Below are 16905 nucleotides of genomic sequence, written 5' to 3'. Positions count from 1 at the left end.
AATTGTCAATTTTATGCAAAAAATTCCAAAAAGCCTAATTTTTTTCCAAATTGCTTAAAATCTCGCTTTTTGCCAAAATTGTCAAAATGTTGCTTTTTGTCAGAACTTGAAAAAAAAAATCATTTTTATGTTAAAAATTGCCCTAAAGTCCTGTTTTATTACCAAAATGTATCGGAATACTTCACTTTTCTTTCTGGAAAAAATATCAAAATTAGTAGAATTCATCGGCACCTCCTCCCGAAATAACGTTCTGAAATTAAATATAAATAGCCGCAGTAAATCATGAAAACACTGGTTTTTACAGGGGGCAACCTTTTTATTCGTGGGGTGGACCGATAAGGTAGACTCACAATCAGTGTATGTACAGTTGCTTTTCCTAGATTGCGACGGACTTGATAATTTATAAATATACTCAAGAGGATGTAGATATGATATCTACTTGTAGAGAGGAAAGGTGCAGTCAAGTCAGACGTATTTTACGAACATCAAAATTCAAAGACAGAAGAGCTAACATTTTACCTATCAATGTTTACCCATATGTATAATGCATGAGACACCTGTTGCATTTCATGCACCTCAAAATACGCCTGTAAAATTTGAAATAACAAGGTAATATTTTGTGCATTTCAGATGAAAACGAATTCGATAACGAAGCATTTGCAAATCACACCGGTGACTGGCAATCTCTATTAACCTCGGATCAAGCGAACTCGACTCCATCGGCGTTATATCCAGCTCTCCTCGATGTAGCTCCGATCGCCGAAATCTCAGCGAATGCCACCTGCGGAGGTACATCTCACGGTTCGGAGGAATTTTGCAAACAGGGTGGATCGTCACAATGCAGTATTTGTAGTAGTAGTGGAACCGATGTTTTGAAAAAACATCTCATAAGTTATGCTATCGATAGCGATAGTACAAACTGGTGGCAAAGTCCGACATTAGCCCAAGGACCTCAGTACGAATATGTTACCATTACTCTGGATCTTCGACAAGTATGTGTCAATTTACATATAATTAGTAGACTACCTGAATTCTTAATTTTAATTGATAAAGGCTAATAAATGATCTGTTCGCAGACGTATTACATCTGGTACATTATAATAAAATGTGCGAATTCTCCCAGACCTGAGAACTGGATCTTGGAACGTTCCATCGATGGAGTGAATTATTCACCTTGGCAGTATTTTATCGGAAATGAAGACGACTGTTGGCAAAAGTACAGTTTACCAACTACTTCAGGTGCGGCTGGTTCGTACGCTGTACAATCAGACGATGAAGTACTGTGTAGTACGTTTTATTCGAAAATTAAACCCTTGGAGGGTGGAGAGGTATAGAACTTTGATATGGCAAGTGCCTATATATGTATAAGCTTAAAAATACCATTATTGATCTCTGAATAATATTTGGTTCATTATCTTAGATCCACGCATTTATAGCAAAAGGTCGACCCGGATGCATTTCCAGTTGTACTGTTCTCAGCACTAAGGAATTGCGAGAATTCTCGATAGCCAGATTCTTGCGGTTTCGATTCCAGAAATTCAGCCTTACTAAAGAACAACAGTCCTCGTTATCGGATCCATTTGTTCAAAAACGACTGTTTTACTCGATTAAGAAAATATCCATCGGGGCTCAGTGTATTTGTCATGGTCATGCTGGCAAATGCAAACGATCTCATGATATGGTATAATCATATTGAAATATCTAAATTCTTATTTTTAAACATTTTCTTGAGATGTGATAGACATGGGTTTGCTTTAGGTACCTTACTGCGAATGCAGCCACAACACCTGTGGAATCAACTGCGAACGATGTTGCCCCCTTTATAACCAAATTTCATGGAAAGAGGCCACCCACGAGACCCCATTTATCTGTGAACCGTGCCAATGTCATGGTCATGCCACAGCCTGCAGATACGATTCTCAAATCGATGCTACCAATTCCAGCTTGAACGTCAGGGGTGAATATCGCGGAGGAGGTGTTTGCATTAATTGCACGGTAAGCTGAGACGCAGAAAATACTCAATTATGAAATGGTTCGATTTTTTCTTCCAATTTTTATGCAATTATTGTTGTTTGGAATTGTTCGACAGAAACATACGACGGGGATAAATTGCGAAAAATGTGATTTCGGATGGTATAGGCCGAGTGGTGTTCGACCAGATGATGATGAACCGTGTCGTCCTTGCGATTGTCATCAGATCGGGTCAACTGGGTTGTGTTTGGCGGACGATTCGTCTTTTTCGAAAACTGGAGAGGTATGGTTTGATTTAGGGTGTATTTTAACGTGAGTAGTACTGTCTGGATTGGGTGGTTTTGAACCATTGATAGAAAATTAAAAACAAAATACGAATCAAAAATTTTAAAAAATGATTGATTTTGGGCAGTTTTTTTTTCTTTAAAAATTTAGGACGAAAACATAACATATTATCAAATTTTATCCCAAATACTATACTCCTCCTTATTTTATCTATTTTTTCATTTCCTCGAGAATTTATTCCACCCTCCTGGCTCCTAGAAAAAATTCACGAATATCAAATATTTTTACAATTTTACAATATTTTGTCTGACTTTGGAAAAAATTTCGATGAATCCATGACATCATGTCAGGTTTTTAAAAACTTGTAGAAAAATGACCAATTTCTGACATTTTGAGTACCACTGAAGTGGATGTTTAGATCTATCAAGTTGGACTTTCAAGAGTTGATGATAAAATTATGTCAAATTTTCAAAAATGACTTCTTGACATTCTGACATGTTGCAAGACTTTTAAATTAAAAGCAGAAAAAAATCATTCAGAATTCCCATCAATGAGATTTCATTTTTAGGTTTAAAGCAAAAAAAATATCCACGAATTGAAACTTTTCTCGCAGAGCAAACTTTACCGTCGTTTTTTTCCTTTTCATTCTATCATTTTATTCCTCATTTTATTTATTTTTTGGGTATTAATTCAATCTTCTTTTTTTTTCATTCTTCCCTTTTTTTGTTCTTTATTCATTTTTAAAATCTGTTCTTCCAGTTTTCTATTTTTTCACATTTTAAAATTTTTTTGCATATTTTTAAGATTAATTTTCCCATTTACTGTTTTTTTCAATTACCTACTTTTCTATTTCGTTATTATTTTATCCATTTTTTATCCTTATTCGTTTCATTCCATAATTAATTTTTCTTTTTATTTCTGCTTTTCGTTAATTTTTCCTTTTTTATTTAATTTTTTTTTTTCGTTTTCATTTTTACTACTTCAAGCATTCTGTGTACTCAATTTTGTTTATTCACTTCATTCATTTTTTCGTCTCTAATTCCTATTTATTTTCATTTTCATAGCTCTATCATTCTATTTTTTTCAATTTTAATTTTGTTCTAATTTTTTCCGGTTCATTTCTGTTTTTTTTTTTTCATATGTTTCATTTTAATTTTTTCAAATATCAATTTTTTTCTGTTTTCCTTATTTTTTTTTTTTAGCTACATTGTATTGATTTTTTCCATTTTCCATTTTATATTTATACCCTTTGTATTATATTTTTTGCTTCAAGTCATCATCATTTTTTTTTGTTTTTCATTCATGTTTTGTTTACTTGATTCAACTTTCAATTTTTTTCCTTATTTTATTACTGTAATTTTTTCAAATTTATTTATTCTTTTTTATTACGCGTTCCCAATTTTATGTTAAGTATATTATTGTTTTTTAAATTTTCCATTTCCTTTTAATTTTTATTTAAGTATTTTTTATTCCTCGTTTAATGTTATCGTCAATTTTTCTGTTTTTCATTTATTTTAATTTTAATTTTCATTATTTCATTTCACATTCGATTTTCCATTTTATATTTATACTTTATTCTTAGTTTCAAGTCGTTATCAATTCTTTTTTGTGTTTCATTCATTTTTTTTCTTTTTTTGTTTACATTTTAATTCAACTTTCAATTTTTCCCCTTGTTTTTTGATTGTAATTTTTTTTAATTGATTTATTCTTTTTTCATTTTGTTTTCCCAATTTTATTTCATAATGATTTTTAGATTTTCCATTTCCTCTTCATTTTCTACCTATTTCTTATTCCTCGTTTAATGTCATCTACAATTTATTTTATTCCAATTTTTAATTTTCATTTTCATCATTTCATTTCATATTTTGCCCCATTAATTTATTGATTTTTCCCATCTTGTCTCTTTTTTTTCTTGATTAATCAGATCAATCATTTTTACTACATATTTTGCATCTTTCATTTTTATTTTTTCTATTTTTTTTTCAATTGTCAGTTCTTCCATCTCTTTTTATTTTTATTTTGTTTTGTTTTTTTTTTCATCTATGATTTAATTTTTATTTTTGCCAATTAGATATGAGGTCTCTTTTTTTTATAAAATTGGAGAGGAATTCAATAAAAAGTTGTGAGGCGACTTCAAAAGACTGTAACAAGAAATTTGGAACCCTAGCTTGAACCATCACTTTTCTAGCGAGGTTTCAAATTTTAAAATTTACCTACATTAAAAATTTCAAAAAAAGTTTTTTCAAGTTTTTTTTTTTAATTGAAATTTTTGAAATTTATTTAAATTTGGCACTTGGGCTTGGTTTAGTTTGGATTGAAGGGGGTTGGGTTGCAGATAATCTTAACTTGAAATTCTCGGTGTTAAAATTTTTAGGATGGTGGGGGAGAGGTGCAAAACAGGAATTAGCTTACAAAAGCAATTCGTAGTGGAAAAAATAGGCTTTTTTGTTCATTGTGCTTTGAAGAATCCTGTGCCATGTTCCCTGCCCCTTAAAAGTGTATTTTAGCAAGATTTTTCAACGATTTTTGATTTTTTTATAATCACTGGAGTCGCCTCAAATTTGCCCAGTAGGCTGAAATGTGACAGGTACATACTTCAGGGGAGTGTTCTAGAATCTTGATGACTTTTCAGGAGCATTCTACTTTCCTTAGGTCAAAGACCTGCTCTGATTTAATTTTAAAGCAACACTAAATTTTCTTCAAGTATTATTTCTAATGAAAAAATGATCTTTTCCAGAAAGCTGGCACTTGCGAATGTTTGGAAGGTTTCAATGGCATGAAATGTGATCGATGTGCTCCGGGATATTATAATTTCCCCAATTGTGAAAAATGCAACTGCGATGCCAGCGGTACCGAGTTCTCTGAATCGTGCGAAAAACACTGCATTTGCAAAGTATGTAAAATACACGAAAATTTCATCACTAAAAGATTCGATAATAGTGTTGATATAATTTACATTAAGAATGTATTTTTTGTTTAGGCGAACGTTGTAGGTGAAATGTGCAACAAGTGTAAACCAGGGTACTTTAATTTATCACCCGAAAATCCTCTCGGTTGCAAAGAATGTTTCTGTTCTGGAATATCGACCACTTGCACCGAAGCAAAAGATTTTTACTCGACTTTTGTAAGCTTACACAGAAAAATCTTCTGATTTCTTCGGAATGCAGACCTGGTATTTGAAATCAAATGAAAAAATAGTTACTTACCTATTTTATTTTAATTCAAGGTTCGAGATAACGAGACGTGGTCTGTAGTCAGCTTGAATTTCACCACTTTGGCAGTTCCTGACCCTAACGGTGAAGAGAACCTGTTGATTGTATCAGATGACGATGTATCCGGCGATGTTTACTATTGGTCAGCTCCGAAACGATTGATTGGAAATATACTGACTAGTTACGGAATGAATTTAATTTTATCCATATCGTGGAATGTGAGACGAGGAGATACCAGTGGAAAAGCTGTTTTCAATCCTGATGTTATTCTGATAGTAAATAATTTTCTCAATTTATGATAACTTAAATTCAAAACGTACATTTGGCTTCGGTTTTATAAATTCGAGTATTTTTTTTTTTTAGGGTGGAAATGGACTCGAACTCGGTTACAATAGCCCGAGCTACGAAAATAATGAGATGATGCTGAACATAAAAATGACCGAAGACGAATGGTACTTGATTACTGAAGATTTGGAGAGCTTCGATTCGTATTCGTTCGAAAAAACAAATCATCGGAAAGGAGTCACTAGACGTGAAATGCTTTCTGTCATGTCTGATGTTAAGCATTTGATTGTTCGGGCCAAGTTTCATACTGATCAGTCAGATTGCAGGTAAACATATTATGAGAGTACCTATATAACTGGATGTTTCGAGAACATTTTTGTACCTATAAATATCTTTTCAACTACTTACAATTCTTATGTCTTATTGTCAGTTTGGTAGACGCAGTGTTGGAATTCGGTACCAAAGAGCACAAAGAAAATAAATCAATCAGTTTAGAATTAGAGCAATGCGTCTGCCCAGCTGGATACACCGGATTATTGTGCGAACGCTGCGACTACGGTTATGTTCGTTTACCTGCTGAAGATTCATTCGATCATTTAGTCTGCTCTTTATGCGACTGTAACGGACATTCTCCCACCTGTAACGAAGTTACTGGACAATGCAACGTAAGTGAACTCGCATTATGGATCAATTTTCATCATAGCGAATAAATCTACAAATGGAGACATTTTTCAGATTTGCGAACACAACACTACTGGCTCTAAATGTGACCGTTGCGTTGACGGATTTTATGGAAATGCTGAACTTGGAACATCGAACGATTGCCATTTGTGTGCTTGCCCTCTTCTAGATCCTACGAATAATTTCAGTCCGACTTGTAAATTGGTGAATAATTCGTCGAAGGAGTATTATTGTGATAAATGCCCACCCGGATATGGTGGAAATCATTGCGATGTGTGAGTTGTTTTTTTTTTTAAATTTTGGTAGGTAGGTACCTACTTTTGGTTTGGAATGAAATTTTAATAAAATTTATGAAACATGTTTAGATGTGCTGACGGATATTTTGGCGAACCTACCAAATTAGGATCAAAATGTGAACCTTGCGATTGTGCTGGCCGAGCTTGCAATTCAACGACTGGACAATGCCTTAGCTGCGAAGGGAATACCGAAGGTTGGCATTGCGAGACATGTAAAGATGGATTTTACGGAAACGCAGCTAGTAAAAATTGCACTGGTACGACAAGAAATTTTTTACTCAATCTGAATATGTACTCAATACTCATTACTTAGGTTAGAAATATGCTCAATTGGCTGGAATTTCTGAGGCTCAAAAAATTCAGTTGGCTTTTTGTAGAGGTGGGTTTAAAGCCTGAAAACCTCAAATTTTTAAAATAGCTTGAGTCAGAAAATTCATTTTACAGATTCCCTCCCCCCCTCCCCCCCCCCCCAAAAAAATAGAGTGAAAATGAACGCATGTTGTTGAATTAGGTATTGAAAATCGATTTTTTTTTTTTTAAATTTTTAACGCGAAATTGGAATTTAATTTTCAAGGTTTTTGAAAAAGTATCATACAACCTATTAAGATAGTCGGGGCTCTAAAGACAATACCGAAACCGAAACCAAAAACGATACCGATTTTGTATTTTTTGAAGAATTTTGAGTTTTGAAATTGGGTCATGATTTTTAGGATTTTAAAAAAGTTCATGTGACCTAAAATTATGCAAAAAATTGAAATATTCCAAAAAAAAAGTTTTTGAGCATTTTTGAAAAATCTTGAACCCAAAATTCGATCGTGATTTTTGGAATTTTTGTAAAAATGCCAAGTGCATGACCTATTAAAATGTGTTAAAATTTCGCGAAAAATTCAAATACCTGAACGACATTTTTTTGAACAGTTTTGAGCCTTAAATTGAGCCTTTGTTTTCGGGTATTCTAAAACGGGACCGTGAAACTTATAAAATTGGGTTAAAACAATGACAAAAATTTTTAAAAATCCGATCAAAATTTTTCAAGCAGCGAGTCATTGTGAGTCCAAAATTGAATCAATTTTCGACGTAATTACAGGTAACAGAAAAGTGTGTTCATGTTAAATTTATTTTTGTAAACATTTCTGTACACCTCCACATGTTTTCCTTATCATTTCATTAAGGCAAATTTTTTTTATTAAAATTTCAACCTTAATAGGCAACATATCCTTGATTGATCACATTACTATTTTTCAAAAATTATGGAAATCATGAGTCAACTTTGTACTCAAAATCATCTCAAAAGTGTCTCACAAGAATTTTCATACAAATTTTTGATTTTCTGCCGAAATTTAAACTTATTTTGAAAAGTCACATGACACTTTTTCAAAAATCCCAAAAATAATAATGTAATTTCAGGCTAAAAGACTGTTCAAAAATGAACAAAAAAATTTTAGTTGAAATATTCGGATTTCTCACAAAATTTAACCTCATTTTGATAGGTTTCATGGCACTTTTTCAAAGCTCTCAAAAATTACAATTCAATTTTGAGATCAAGATTCTTCAAAAATGCTCAAAAAATATTTTTGTTGGAGAGTTTGAATTTCTCGCAAAATTGCAACCCATTTTGATAGGTCACGTCGCACTTTTTTAACAATCCCAAAAAATCATGATCCAATTTTGGACTCAAAATCTTGAAAAATTATTCAAAAAACGTTTTAGTAGGACTATTTGAATTTCTTGCAAAATTTTAACTTATTTTGATGAATAACATGACACTTTTTTAGAAATCCCAACAATCATAATCCAATTTCGGGTTCAAAATTCTTGAAAATATGTTTAAAAAACGTTATTGTTCAAATATTTAAATTTTTGGCAAAATTTTAACCCATTTCGATAGGTCACATGGCTCTTTTTTAAAAATTCCAAAAATCACGATTCAATTTTGAGTTCAAGATTCTTCAAAAATGTTCAAAAAACGTTTTTGTACGAATATTTGAAAAATTGTTCGAAAAACATTTTTGTTGGAATGTTTGAATTTCTCGCAAAATTTCAACCCATTTTGATAGGTCACATCGCACTTTTTTTTAAATCCCAAAAATCATGATCCAATTTCAGGTTCAAAATTTTTGAAAATTGTTTTAAAAGCGTTTTTGTTGAAATTATTTGAATTTTTCGCGAGGTTTTAACCCATTTTGATAGGTCACATGGCACTTTTTCGAAAAATCCCAAAAATCACGATCCAATTTTGGGCTTGAAGATTCTTCAAAAACGCTCAAAATTTTGATTTTTTGCGAAATTGTATATTACAATATGATACTATTTTAAAAATCCCAAAACTCAAGACCCAATTTCGAGACTTGAAATTCTACAAAAAATTCCCGAAAAAATTTGTCGTTAAAACTTATGAATTTATCGCGAAATTTTAACCCATTTCGACAGGTCGCAAGGCTACTTTTAAACAATTCTACGACAGTTCATTTTTGCTCAAAATGGGGGGGGGGGCGGGGTGACTTCAAAATTGGACAGCGTCAAGCCAATGAATTTTTAGACCGAAAAAATTCCAGTCAAATTCGATTTTTAGAGCAATTTTTGCCCTTTCAACTGTTGGCCATACATAAGAATTCATCAGATCCATCATTGATTAATTTTCGACTGAAATTCTTAGCTTGCACTTGCAACTCTATTGGATCCGAAAGCATAGAAGTATGCGATAAAGTCACCGGTCAGTGTAGCTGTAAAATGAACTACGTTGGAAGAACTTGTGACAGGTGTTTGGACGGCTATGGTAATGTGGAATCCGGATGTATCCCTTGTAACTGCAACATCATTGGTTCTCAAAACGTACTTTGTGACCCGGTAACTGGAAATTGCCCATGTAAGAAAGGAGTCGTAGGGGTCACATGCGATTCTTGTGCAATTGACTTCTACGGATTCCCTAGTGGAACTGGTTGTAAAGGTGGGCCATTTTTTTGCTCCTTTAATCAATTTTCTGTGGCAATGAAAGAAATTAAATTAAATCACACCTATGAGATTAATCAACATTTATGTAATATTGTGTTGCAGATTGCAAATGCAATGAAACTGGAAGCTTAGGAACAACTTGTGAACCAATTCTTGGCCATTGCCCATGTAAGAAAAATATCATCGGGAGAACTTGCGATCAATGTGAGGTATGTGCTTGAAAATACAAATAACCTATAATTTATTATCCTATGATAAAAACCTTCCACTAACGCCTTTTTCTTTCCTTTTGCAAATATTCAGGAAGGATTCTGGGATTTGACCGAAACCGGTTGTAAACCTTGCGAATGCGACGCCAAAGGTTCCGTTTCGCAATTCTGCGACCTTACATCTGGTCAATGCACGTGTAAGTTTGGCGTGACCGGACGAAAATGCGACCAGTGTAAGGATCATTTTTATGGGTTCTCGAATTTGGGATGCTTCGGTACTTGAATTCTACGATACATTCTAACCCACAGAAATCCAACGAGCTAGTAATGTTAATTTTATGCCTTCTTTTAAAATGATTCAGAATGCGATTCGTGCGACAAACCAGGCCACATTTGTAACAAAAACAACGGAAGGTGCGTTTGTCCTTCTCTAACCCAAGGTCCGAGTTGTGAAAAATGCATCCCCAGTGCTTGGAATTACACCGAACAAGGATGTCAGGTAATTATAAATATTCCTGGATGTTTAAATAGGTACGTACTAGTACATAAATCAACCACTGCATATTTTTGTGATTCCACAGCCTTGCGAATGTGATAGTCACGGCAGTAAATCTAGTCATTGTAAAAGCACCACTGGTAAATGCGAATGTCGAACTGGTTTCGGTGGTGATAAATGCGATACGTGTGCTAAAGGATATTACGGATTCCCAAAATGTCGTCTTTGCTCCTGTAATCGATCCGGAACTGATCCTGAGACATGCAATGGTGATGGTTGTATGTGTGATAATAAAGGACAATGCTATTGCAAGGTAGATTTTTCTCCTTATATGCGTTACCCATTTTTTTATGATAGGGTAGGTAAATGTGTGTATTTTTAATGCATAAAAAAATTGTTCTAGGTGAATTCAATGGGTAAAAAATGTGACCAATGTAAAGAAGGAACTTTTGGTTTGCATGAAGATAATATCGATGGATGCACAGCGTGTTTCTGTTTTGGTCGAAGCACTTTGTGCAGTGAAGCTGGATTGACCTGGAGTCATATTAGATTGCGTCCTAATAGAATTCTAACCGTACATTACGACACCAATAACACGTCCAATAATTTAAGCTCGTCAGATATTTATCCGGTCAATACGCAGCAGATTTGCTTCATCAATGTGAGTACATTTCCATTATTCAAGTTTTGATTTAAATTCTGATTGAAAGTTTTCTCCTCATCAGAACTTTTATTTGCATTATAGTCTCACCTTCAGGGATCATGTTTGACCTATCAAGGTCATTGACCCGTCTATCTGGCTCCTTGAGGTCACTGACCTTGTGACCTACCTGCCTAGCTCCCCAAAATCGTCTGCCTACTTGTCAGGTCTCTTACATAAGACTATTGACCCGTCAGTAATTGACTTCCCAAGGTCGTTTGTTTGCTTGTCTGATCTCTTATAAGGTCATTGACCCGCCTATTCTGGCTTCCTGAAGTCGTCTGTATTCCTGGCTGGCTTCTTGAGGACATTGATCCGTTGGTATAGCTTCCCAAGGTCGCTTGCCTGCACGTTCGGCTCCTCAAGGTCATTTGATCTATATGGAGTAATTCGCTCAAGGTCATCTAAATTCCGGTTTGAATGTTTAAGGTCATTGACCCCTTTGTCTGACCTATTAAGGTCGTCTGTTTGTATGACTGGTCTCTCAAGGTCATTCACCCGGGTGGGACTTTCCAAGGTCGTCTGTCTACCTGATGGGCCTCGTAAGGTTGTTGACCCCAGCGTGGCATTGGCTTCCCAAGGTCGTGTCTCATGTTTGCATTTCCGGCTTCTTGAGGCCATTGACCCATCTGTCCAATATCTCAAACTTATCCGTATTTCTGGCTGACCTCTGAAGGTCATTGACTCTTCGGTATGAATTCTCAGGACCGTCATCTGCCTGTCTGACTTTTAAGGTCATTGAACTGCCTATCTGCCCTTTCAAGGTCGTCTGAATGCCTGTTTGGCCTCTTGACACATCAGCACAACTTTCCAAGGTCGTCTGTCGACTGTACCTTCTGGTTGACCTCTCAAGGTCATTAACCTTGTTTTCATCTTTTTTGTTGAACTAAATGCCTGCATGACCTCTTAGGGTCATTGACCTGCGTATGGCTTCCCAAAGTCGTCTATTTCACATCTTCATGTCTGGCCTCTCAAAGGTCACTAACCCTTAGGTATGGCTTCCCAAGGTCGTCATCTGCCGGTCTTTGGTTGTTAAGGTCATTGACCTGTCTATCTAGCCTTTCACTTGTCGTCTGCATTTTTGCCTTGACTCTCCAGGTTGTCCAAGTGTCTGTCTGTCTGGCTTCTTAATTCCTGTCATCCTGTCTAGATCATTTACCCATCAGTATGGCTTCCCAAGGTTGCCTGTTGGCTTTAATAGCCTCTCAAGGTCATTGTCCCTTCTGGGTAACCTCTCAAGGTCGTTGGCCTAGCTTTCATCATTCTTGTGAATATCTGAAAACTCCAAGGCTACTTTTAACTTTTTGTGAGAGACTAAATTACAGAACAATCCATCGTCTCAGTACATAATTCACTTCATTAATTTATAATCTTTCAATATTTACACAGTTGGCATTGCCAGGCGATCAAACAGATGTAATAAAGACAACTTTAGGAAACTCCGAAAACAATATCAAGTTGAACGTGACCAATAACCTGAGACTTATACCTGGAGAAACAGGGGATATAGAAATCGGCGTAAATTATCTATTTGACGCACCTTTATATTGGCAATTACCTGAGAGCTTCCTTGGAGACAGGGTAAGTAAAAAATCACTTAAGCCCAATATTCATTCACAACTGAACAATTTTTCTTAAAATTTCTCAATATCGTTACAGATATTATCTTACGGAGGTTTCATTCAATTCACAACCGAAATTTATGGAGGAAGTACACTTCTGCCTTCTTCAGTGATCGCTTCGTACCCTCTGATTCAAATACAAGGAAATGATAAATTCATTTTGGAGTATTTTCCCCCTCTGATTACGTCAGAATCGCGTCATAAAGTCAGGTAATTATATTTCATTAGATTTCCTTCATTCTCAACCAATCATTTTTCAATTTATTTTTTAATCTCATCAATTTCTATAACATTTTCTAGACTTCACGAATCCTTATGGAAACTAAAAAATAACCCCACAGGTCACGTAAGCCGAGACGTATTCATGATAACCTTACAAAACCTTCAGCATATTTTAATCAGAGCCACGAAATCAGTTGATTTCACCAAAGCTACGTAAGTATCGAATCATATCACTCTCTTTTCGTCTACTCGTACATATTCCTCCACTTATCACTCTTATTTTTCACCAGATTGACTGACGTGTCGATGGACATAGCAGTTGAGAATTTCTCACCTCTACCACCCCTCCAATCAATCACATATGGAGTAGAATTATGCGAATGTCCAGTCCAGTATCGATCATCATCGTGTCAAAATCCAGAAATAGGATACTACAGGTATCATGGGAATAAAACCACAGTTACCTCGACTATAGTGATTCAAGTGGTAGGAGAAGCTATGCCTTGTGAATGCAACGGGTACTCTACAGTTTGCGAACCTGAAAGTGGAGTTTGTCAGGTATGTATTATGACTTGGTTTACAATACTTATGTTTGTAGTTATTGAATTCAAAGATGATTAATATTTCAAGTTATATAGAATTGTTCGAATAATACAGGAGGGCCTCACTGTGAGAGCTGCGCCGAAGGATATTATAAAAGTGACCAGGATGGAAGCTGTAAATTGTGTCCTTGCCCCACGGAGACCAATAATCACGCTTATACTTGTTATTTCCCTACAACGGTTAATTATTCGGTGGAATATGCCACTTGTTATTGTAAAACTGGCTACACTGGAAGATATTGTGATCGGTGAGACTTACCTACTTATTGATTTTTTTCTACGTCAAAATCGAATGGATTCGATTACTTATGATGATCGATTCTGTCGTCACAGATGCAATTACGGATGGTTCGGATACCCTAAATCGGAAAACGGATACTGCGAACCATGTAAATGTAACACACAAGGCAGCGTTAGCGACGAATGTCACGAAGAAACCGGTCAATGTAATTGCAAACCTGGCATCACGAGCAGAGATTGTTCCATATGCGAAAAATCCCACCAAGTTCTCACCAACAAAGGATGTCAACGTAAGAAATCGGTTCATTTTCAACCCTATCTTGTTTGCGGCTGTTTTCAACCCCTGAGATCTGTTTTTTTTTCACAGCTTGTAACGACACTTGTGTTCAAATGTTGACCGATGCTGTGGCCAATATGACCAGTGAATTGGCCCATGATTCTGAAACTGTGCTGCAAGGCAAGTTCAACTTGCCATGGAGTTCGTTGAACTCGTTGAATGAAAATTTCGACGATGCTGATAACACGTTTCAGAGCTATCTGGAGTTCATCAAACGGCTGGCTCATTATAATCGAAGGATTGAGGATGAATTGAAGAAAAAAGTAAAAAGTGCCATCAATAAGGTTCGTTCTTGATTCGTTAATTGATTTTGTGATTTATTCAAGTCAAAAAAATTAATATTCGAGGCTGATTTTTTTGTTGCTATTTTTTGGTAGATTAAACGAATCTGGAAACATAATCAAAATTTGAGCTCATCCACTAAAAGTCTCAATGATCAAGTGATCTCGTTCCTCAACTCTATGAGCAATGTTCAAGACGACGTCGCAAGTAATTTTTCAGCAACTGATCCAACCTTACAAGAGTTCTCTCCCACAGGACATTTTTTATATTAATGTTGTTTTTTTTCACAGGTTTTATTGATAATCTGAATAAATACGTGAGCAGTGAACGTGTAGATTATAATTTAGGAGCTTATGTGAACGAAGCTCGTTACCTACTAGCCAATATTAAAGACGCAAACCCTTATAATTTGAAGGAAAAGGCCGAAAGTACTCTAAGGTACGTAAAATATATCGAAAAATAGGACATTGAAAATTACAGAGTACAAAAAATTTGAATTTGTTCATTTTCATCCACAGTTTTTGTAAAATGGCCGACGAGATGGTACGTAGCCATGAAAATAACGGACCTGGATTGAAACTGCTCAAAAAAAGAGTAGATAAAATGATGGAACGAGTCGAAGATCTCGATGCCATTACATCGAACGCTAGTTTACTCATTCGAACGGTAAAAAAATATTGATTCTAGATTATTTTAATCAAGTACATAGGTACCTATTCTATTTTTTTTTTACCTAATTTAAAATCTGAATATCTATTTTTCTAGGCGTATCGATATTCGTACGATAGTCGTGATAAACTGCAATGGATTCGAGAAGCTAGCGATAAAATAAATCAAATCACACTCGATGTTTTGAACACGCAAGCAGAGACTAATTTAGCTGCTTCGAATACCAGTCGTTTTTTTCAACAAACCAGGCATAATATTCAGGTTAGCGAAAATCTCGAGTGATTTTTATTTCATATTAGACCACAGAGTGTCTCGTGTCAGAAAAAAAACTCTTCGAGATATTGAATTTGAGAATTTGTAAGGTATTAATTAACTGAATTAGGTGTGTTTTTACAGGATGTAAATTCGTCGTTGAGAACATTGAAAGAACTGATTCGTTTGGTCGAAGAAAAAGAAGGTATATTGTTCAATTTGAATCCGACTTATGCAGATAGGTACGTCAATCCAGCCATCGAACATGCGCGAGTTCTGCTAAACCGAGCTAAGAATTACGTCAGGTGAGTGATTATTCAAATGATTCGTTTTTTCCAAGTTGTCAAAGGGTAGAGAGGGGTATAAAATCGAAATTCCCAAAGAGAACATCTTAAAATCACAAAACAAAGGTATTAAAAATTACTAAGTACAAAAAAATGTCATTTGAAATTGTTAGGAAAAAGTTTAAAACTAGGTATCCCAAAAAGGACATCTTAAAATCACCTAAAAAAAAATTATTAGATAAAAATTACCAAGTACAAGAAAATGTCATTTGAAATTATTAGGAAAAAGTTTAAAACTAGATAAATCATCACTGAACATATCAGCACAAATAATTCACTTGAAATAACTTTTTAAAAATTCATTAGAGTTCAAAACTAAAAAAGCAATTTTAAATCGCCACAAAAAATTCTATTAAGCTAAATTTTTAAAAATGAAATTCTAATAAATCATTATGAAAAAATTTAAGTAAAAATTACAACACAATTTCATTTGAAATAATCATGAAAAAGTTCCAAAATTGACTTTGAATTATTCTGAAAAAATTCACTTTGAAATTATTCTAAAAAAATTCATTTGTCATCGCTCGAGAAAAAATTCATTAAAATTCAACACAGAAAAATCAATTAGGTAAACTATCATTAAACAATTTATTTTAAATCGCCACGAATAATTCACTTGGAATTGGGCCGAAAAAATTTATACCTACGTCATCACTTGAAAGAAATTCATTAGAATCAACACTAAAAAAAATCTCGAAAAATTCACTTGAAATCATTCTGAATTCGTAAGAATTTTACATTTAAAAAATCAATTTAAAATTGCCACAAAAAATTCATATTTCATCACTTGAAAAAATTCATTAGTTTTATTCAACACTACAAAAATCACAAAAATTCACCTGAAATCATTCAAAAAAAAAATAATCATTGAATTCAACACACAAGAATTTAATTTGAAATCGCCACAAAAAACATTGAAAAATTTATTCTAAACCACCACAAAAAATTCACATGAAATCATTCGGAAAAAATTGATTTTTCATCACTCAAAAAAAATCATTAAAATTCAATACTTACTAAAAAAATCAGTTTGAAATTGGCACAAAAATTCTAAGCTGAATTGTAAAAAATTAAATTTAAAATCACTAGACAAAAATTTACAGCAAAAATCACTTTAAATTTAAAAAAAAACAAAATTATTTGAAATAATCAAGAAAAATTTCAAACAAATTCTAAATCACCAAGAATAATTCGCTTGAAATCGTTCCAAAAAAATTCATATGTCATCACTTGAAAAAATTTATCAGA

At 34.2% G+C, this 16905-nt stretch overlaps 1 protein-coding gene across 1 annotated transcript in view; it reads left to right on the top strand.

The window, feature by feature from the left end:
* LOC135849989 (laminin subunit alpha lam-3-like) overlaps nucleotides 1-16905 on the top strand; it is a 32029-nt gene that overhangs the window by 4652 nt on the left and 10472 nt on the right. The window contains exons 2-31 of the mRNA XM_065370666.1: nucleotides 631-992; nucleotides 1077-1328; nucleotides 1421-1681; nucleotides 1759-1995; nucleotides 2090-2254; nucleotides 4994-5149; nucleotides 5237-5380; nucleotides 5483-5743; nucleotides 5832-6079; nucleotides 6184-6418; nucleotides 6489-6709; nucleotides 6800-6987; nucleotides 9387-9677; nucleotides 9785-9891; nucleotides 9986-10166; nucleotides 10254-10390; nucleotides 10473-10700; nucleotides 10791-11048; nucleotides 12477-12668; nucleotides 12747-12919; nucleotides 13010-13144; nucleotides 13222-13489; nucleotides 13570-13781; nucleotides 13867-14063; nucleotides 14141-14394; nucleotides 14488-14599; nucleotides 14683-14830; nucleotides 14911-15058; nucleotides 15158-15322; nucleotides 15458-15618. Coding sequence (XP_065226738.1) covers nucleotides 631-992; nucleotides 1077-1328; nucleotides 1421-1681; nucleotides 1759-1995; nucleotides 2090-2254; nucleotides 4994-5149; nucleotides 5237-5380; nucleotides 5483-5743; nucleotides 5832-6079; nucleotides 6184-6418; nucleotides 6489-6709; nucleotides 6800-6987; nucleotides 9387-9677; nucleotides 9785-9891; nucleotides 9986-10166; nucleotides 10254-10390; nucleotides 10473-10700; nucleotides 10791-11048; nucleotides 12477-12668; nucleotides 12747-12919; nucleotides 13010-13144; nucleotides 13222-13489; nucleotides 13570-13781; nucleotides 13867-14063; nucleotides 14141-14394; nucleotides 14488-14599; nucleotides 14683-14830; nucleotides 14911-15058; nucleotides 15158-15322; nucleotides 15458-15618 — 6097 coding nt within the window. The remainder of the gene's footprint in view (nucleotides 1-630; nucleotides 993-1076; nucleotides 1329-1420; nucleotides 1682-1758; nucleotides 1996-2089; nucleotides 2255-4993; nucleotides 5150-5236; nucleotides 5381-5482; nucleotides 5744-5831; nucleotides 6080-6183; nucleotides 6419-6488; nucleotides 6710-6799; nucleotides 6988-9386; nucleotides 9678-9784; nucleotides 9892-9985; nucleotides 10167-10253; nucleotides 10391-10472; nucleotides 10701-10790; nucleotides 11049-12476; nucleotides 12669-12746; nucleotides 12920-13009; nucleotides 13145-13221; nucleotides 13490-13569; nucleotides 13782-13866; nucleotides 14064-14140; nucleotides 14395-14487; nucleotides 14600-14682; nucleotides 14831-14910; nucleotides 15059-15157; nucleotides 15323-15457; nucleotides 15619-16905) is intronic.

Source organism: Planococcus citri, chromosome 1 (assembly GCF_950023065.1).
Source record: "Planococcus citri chromosome 1, ihPlaCitr1.1, whole genome shotgun sequence".
In the NCBI taxonomy this organism is placed as follows: Eukaryota; Metazoa; Arthropoda; class Insecta; order Hemiptera; family Pseudococcidae; genus Planococcus; species Planococcus citri.
The sequence above is the reverse complement of the archived record's forward strand: the minus strand, read 5'-3'. Positions and strand labels throughout refer to the sequence as shown.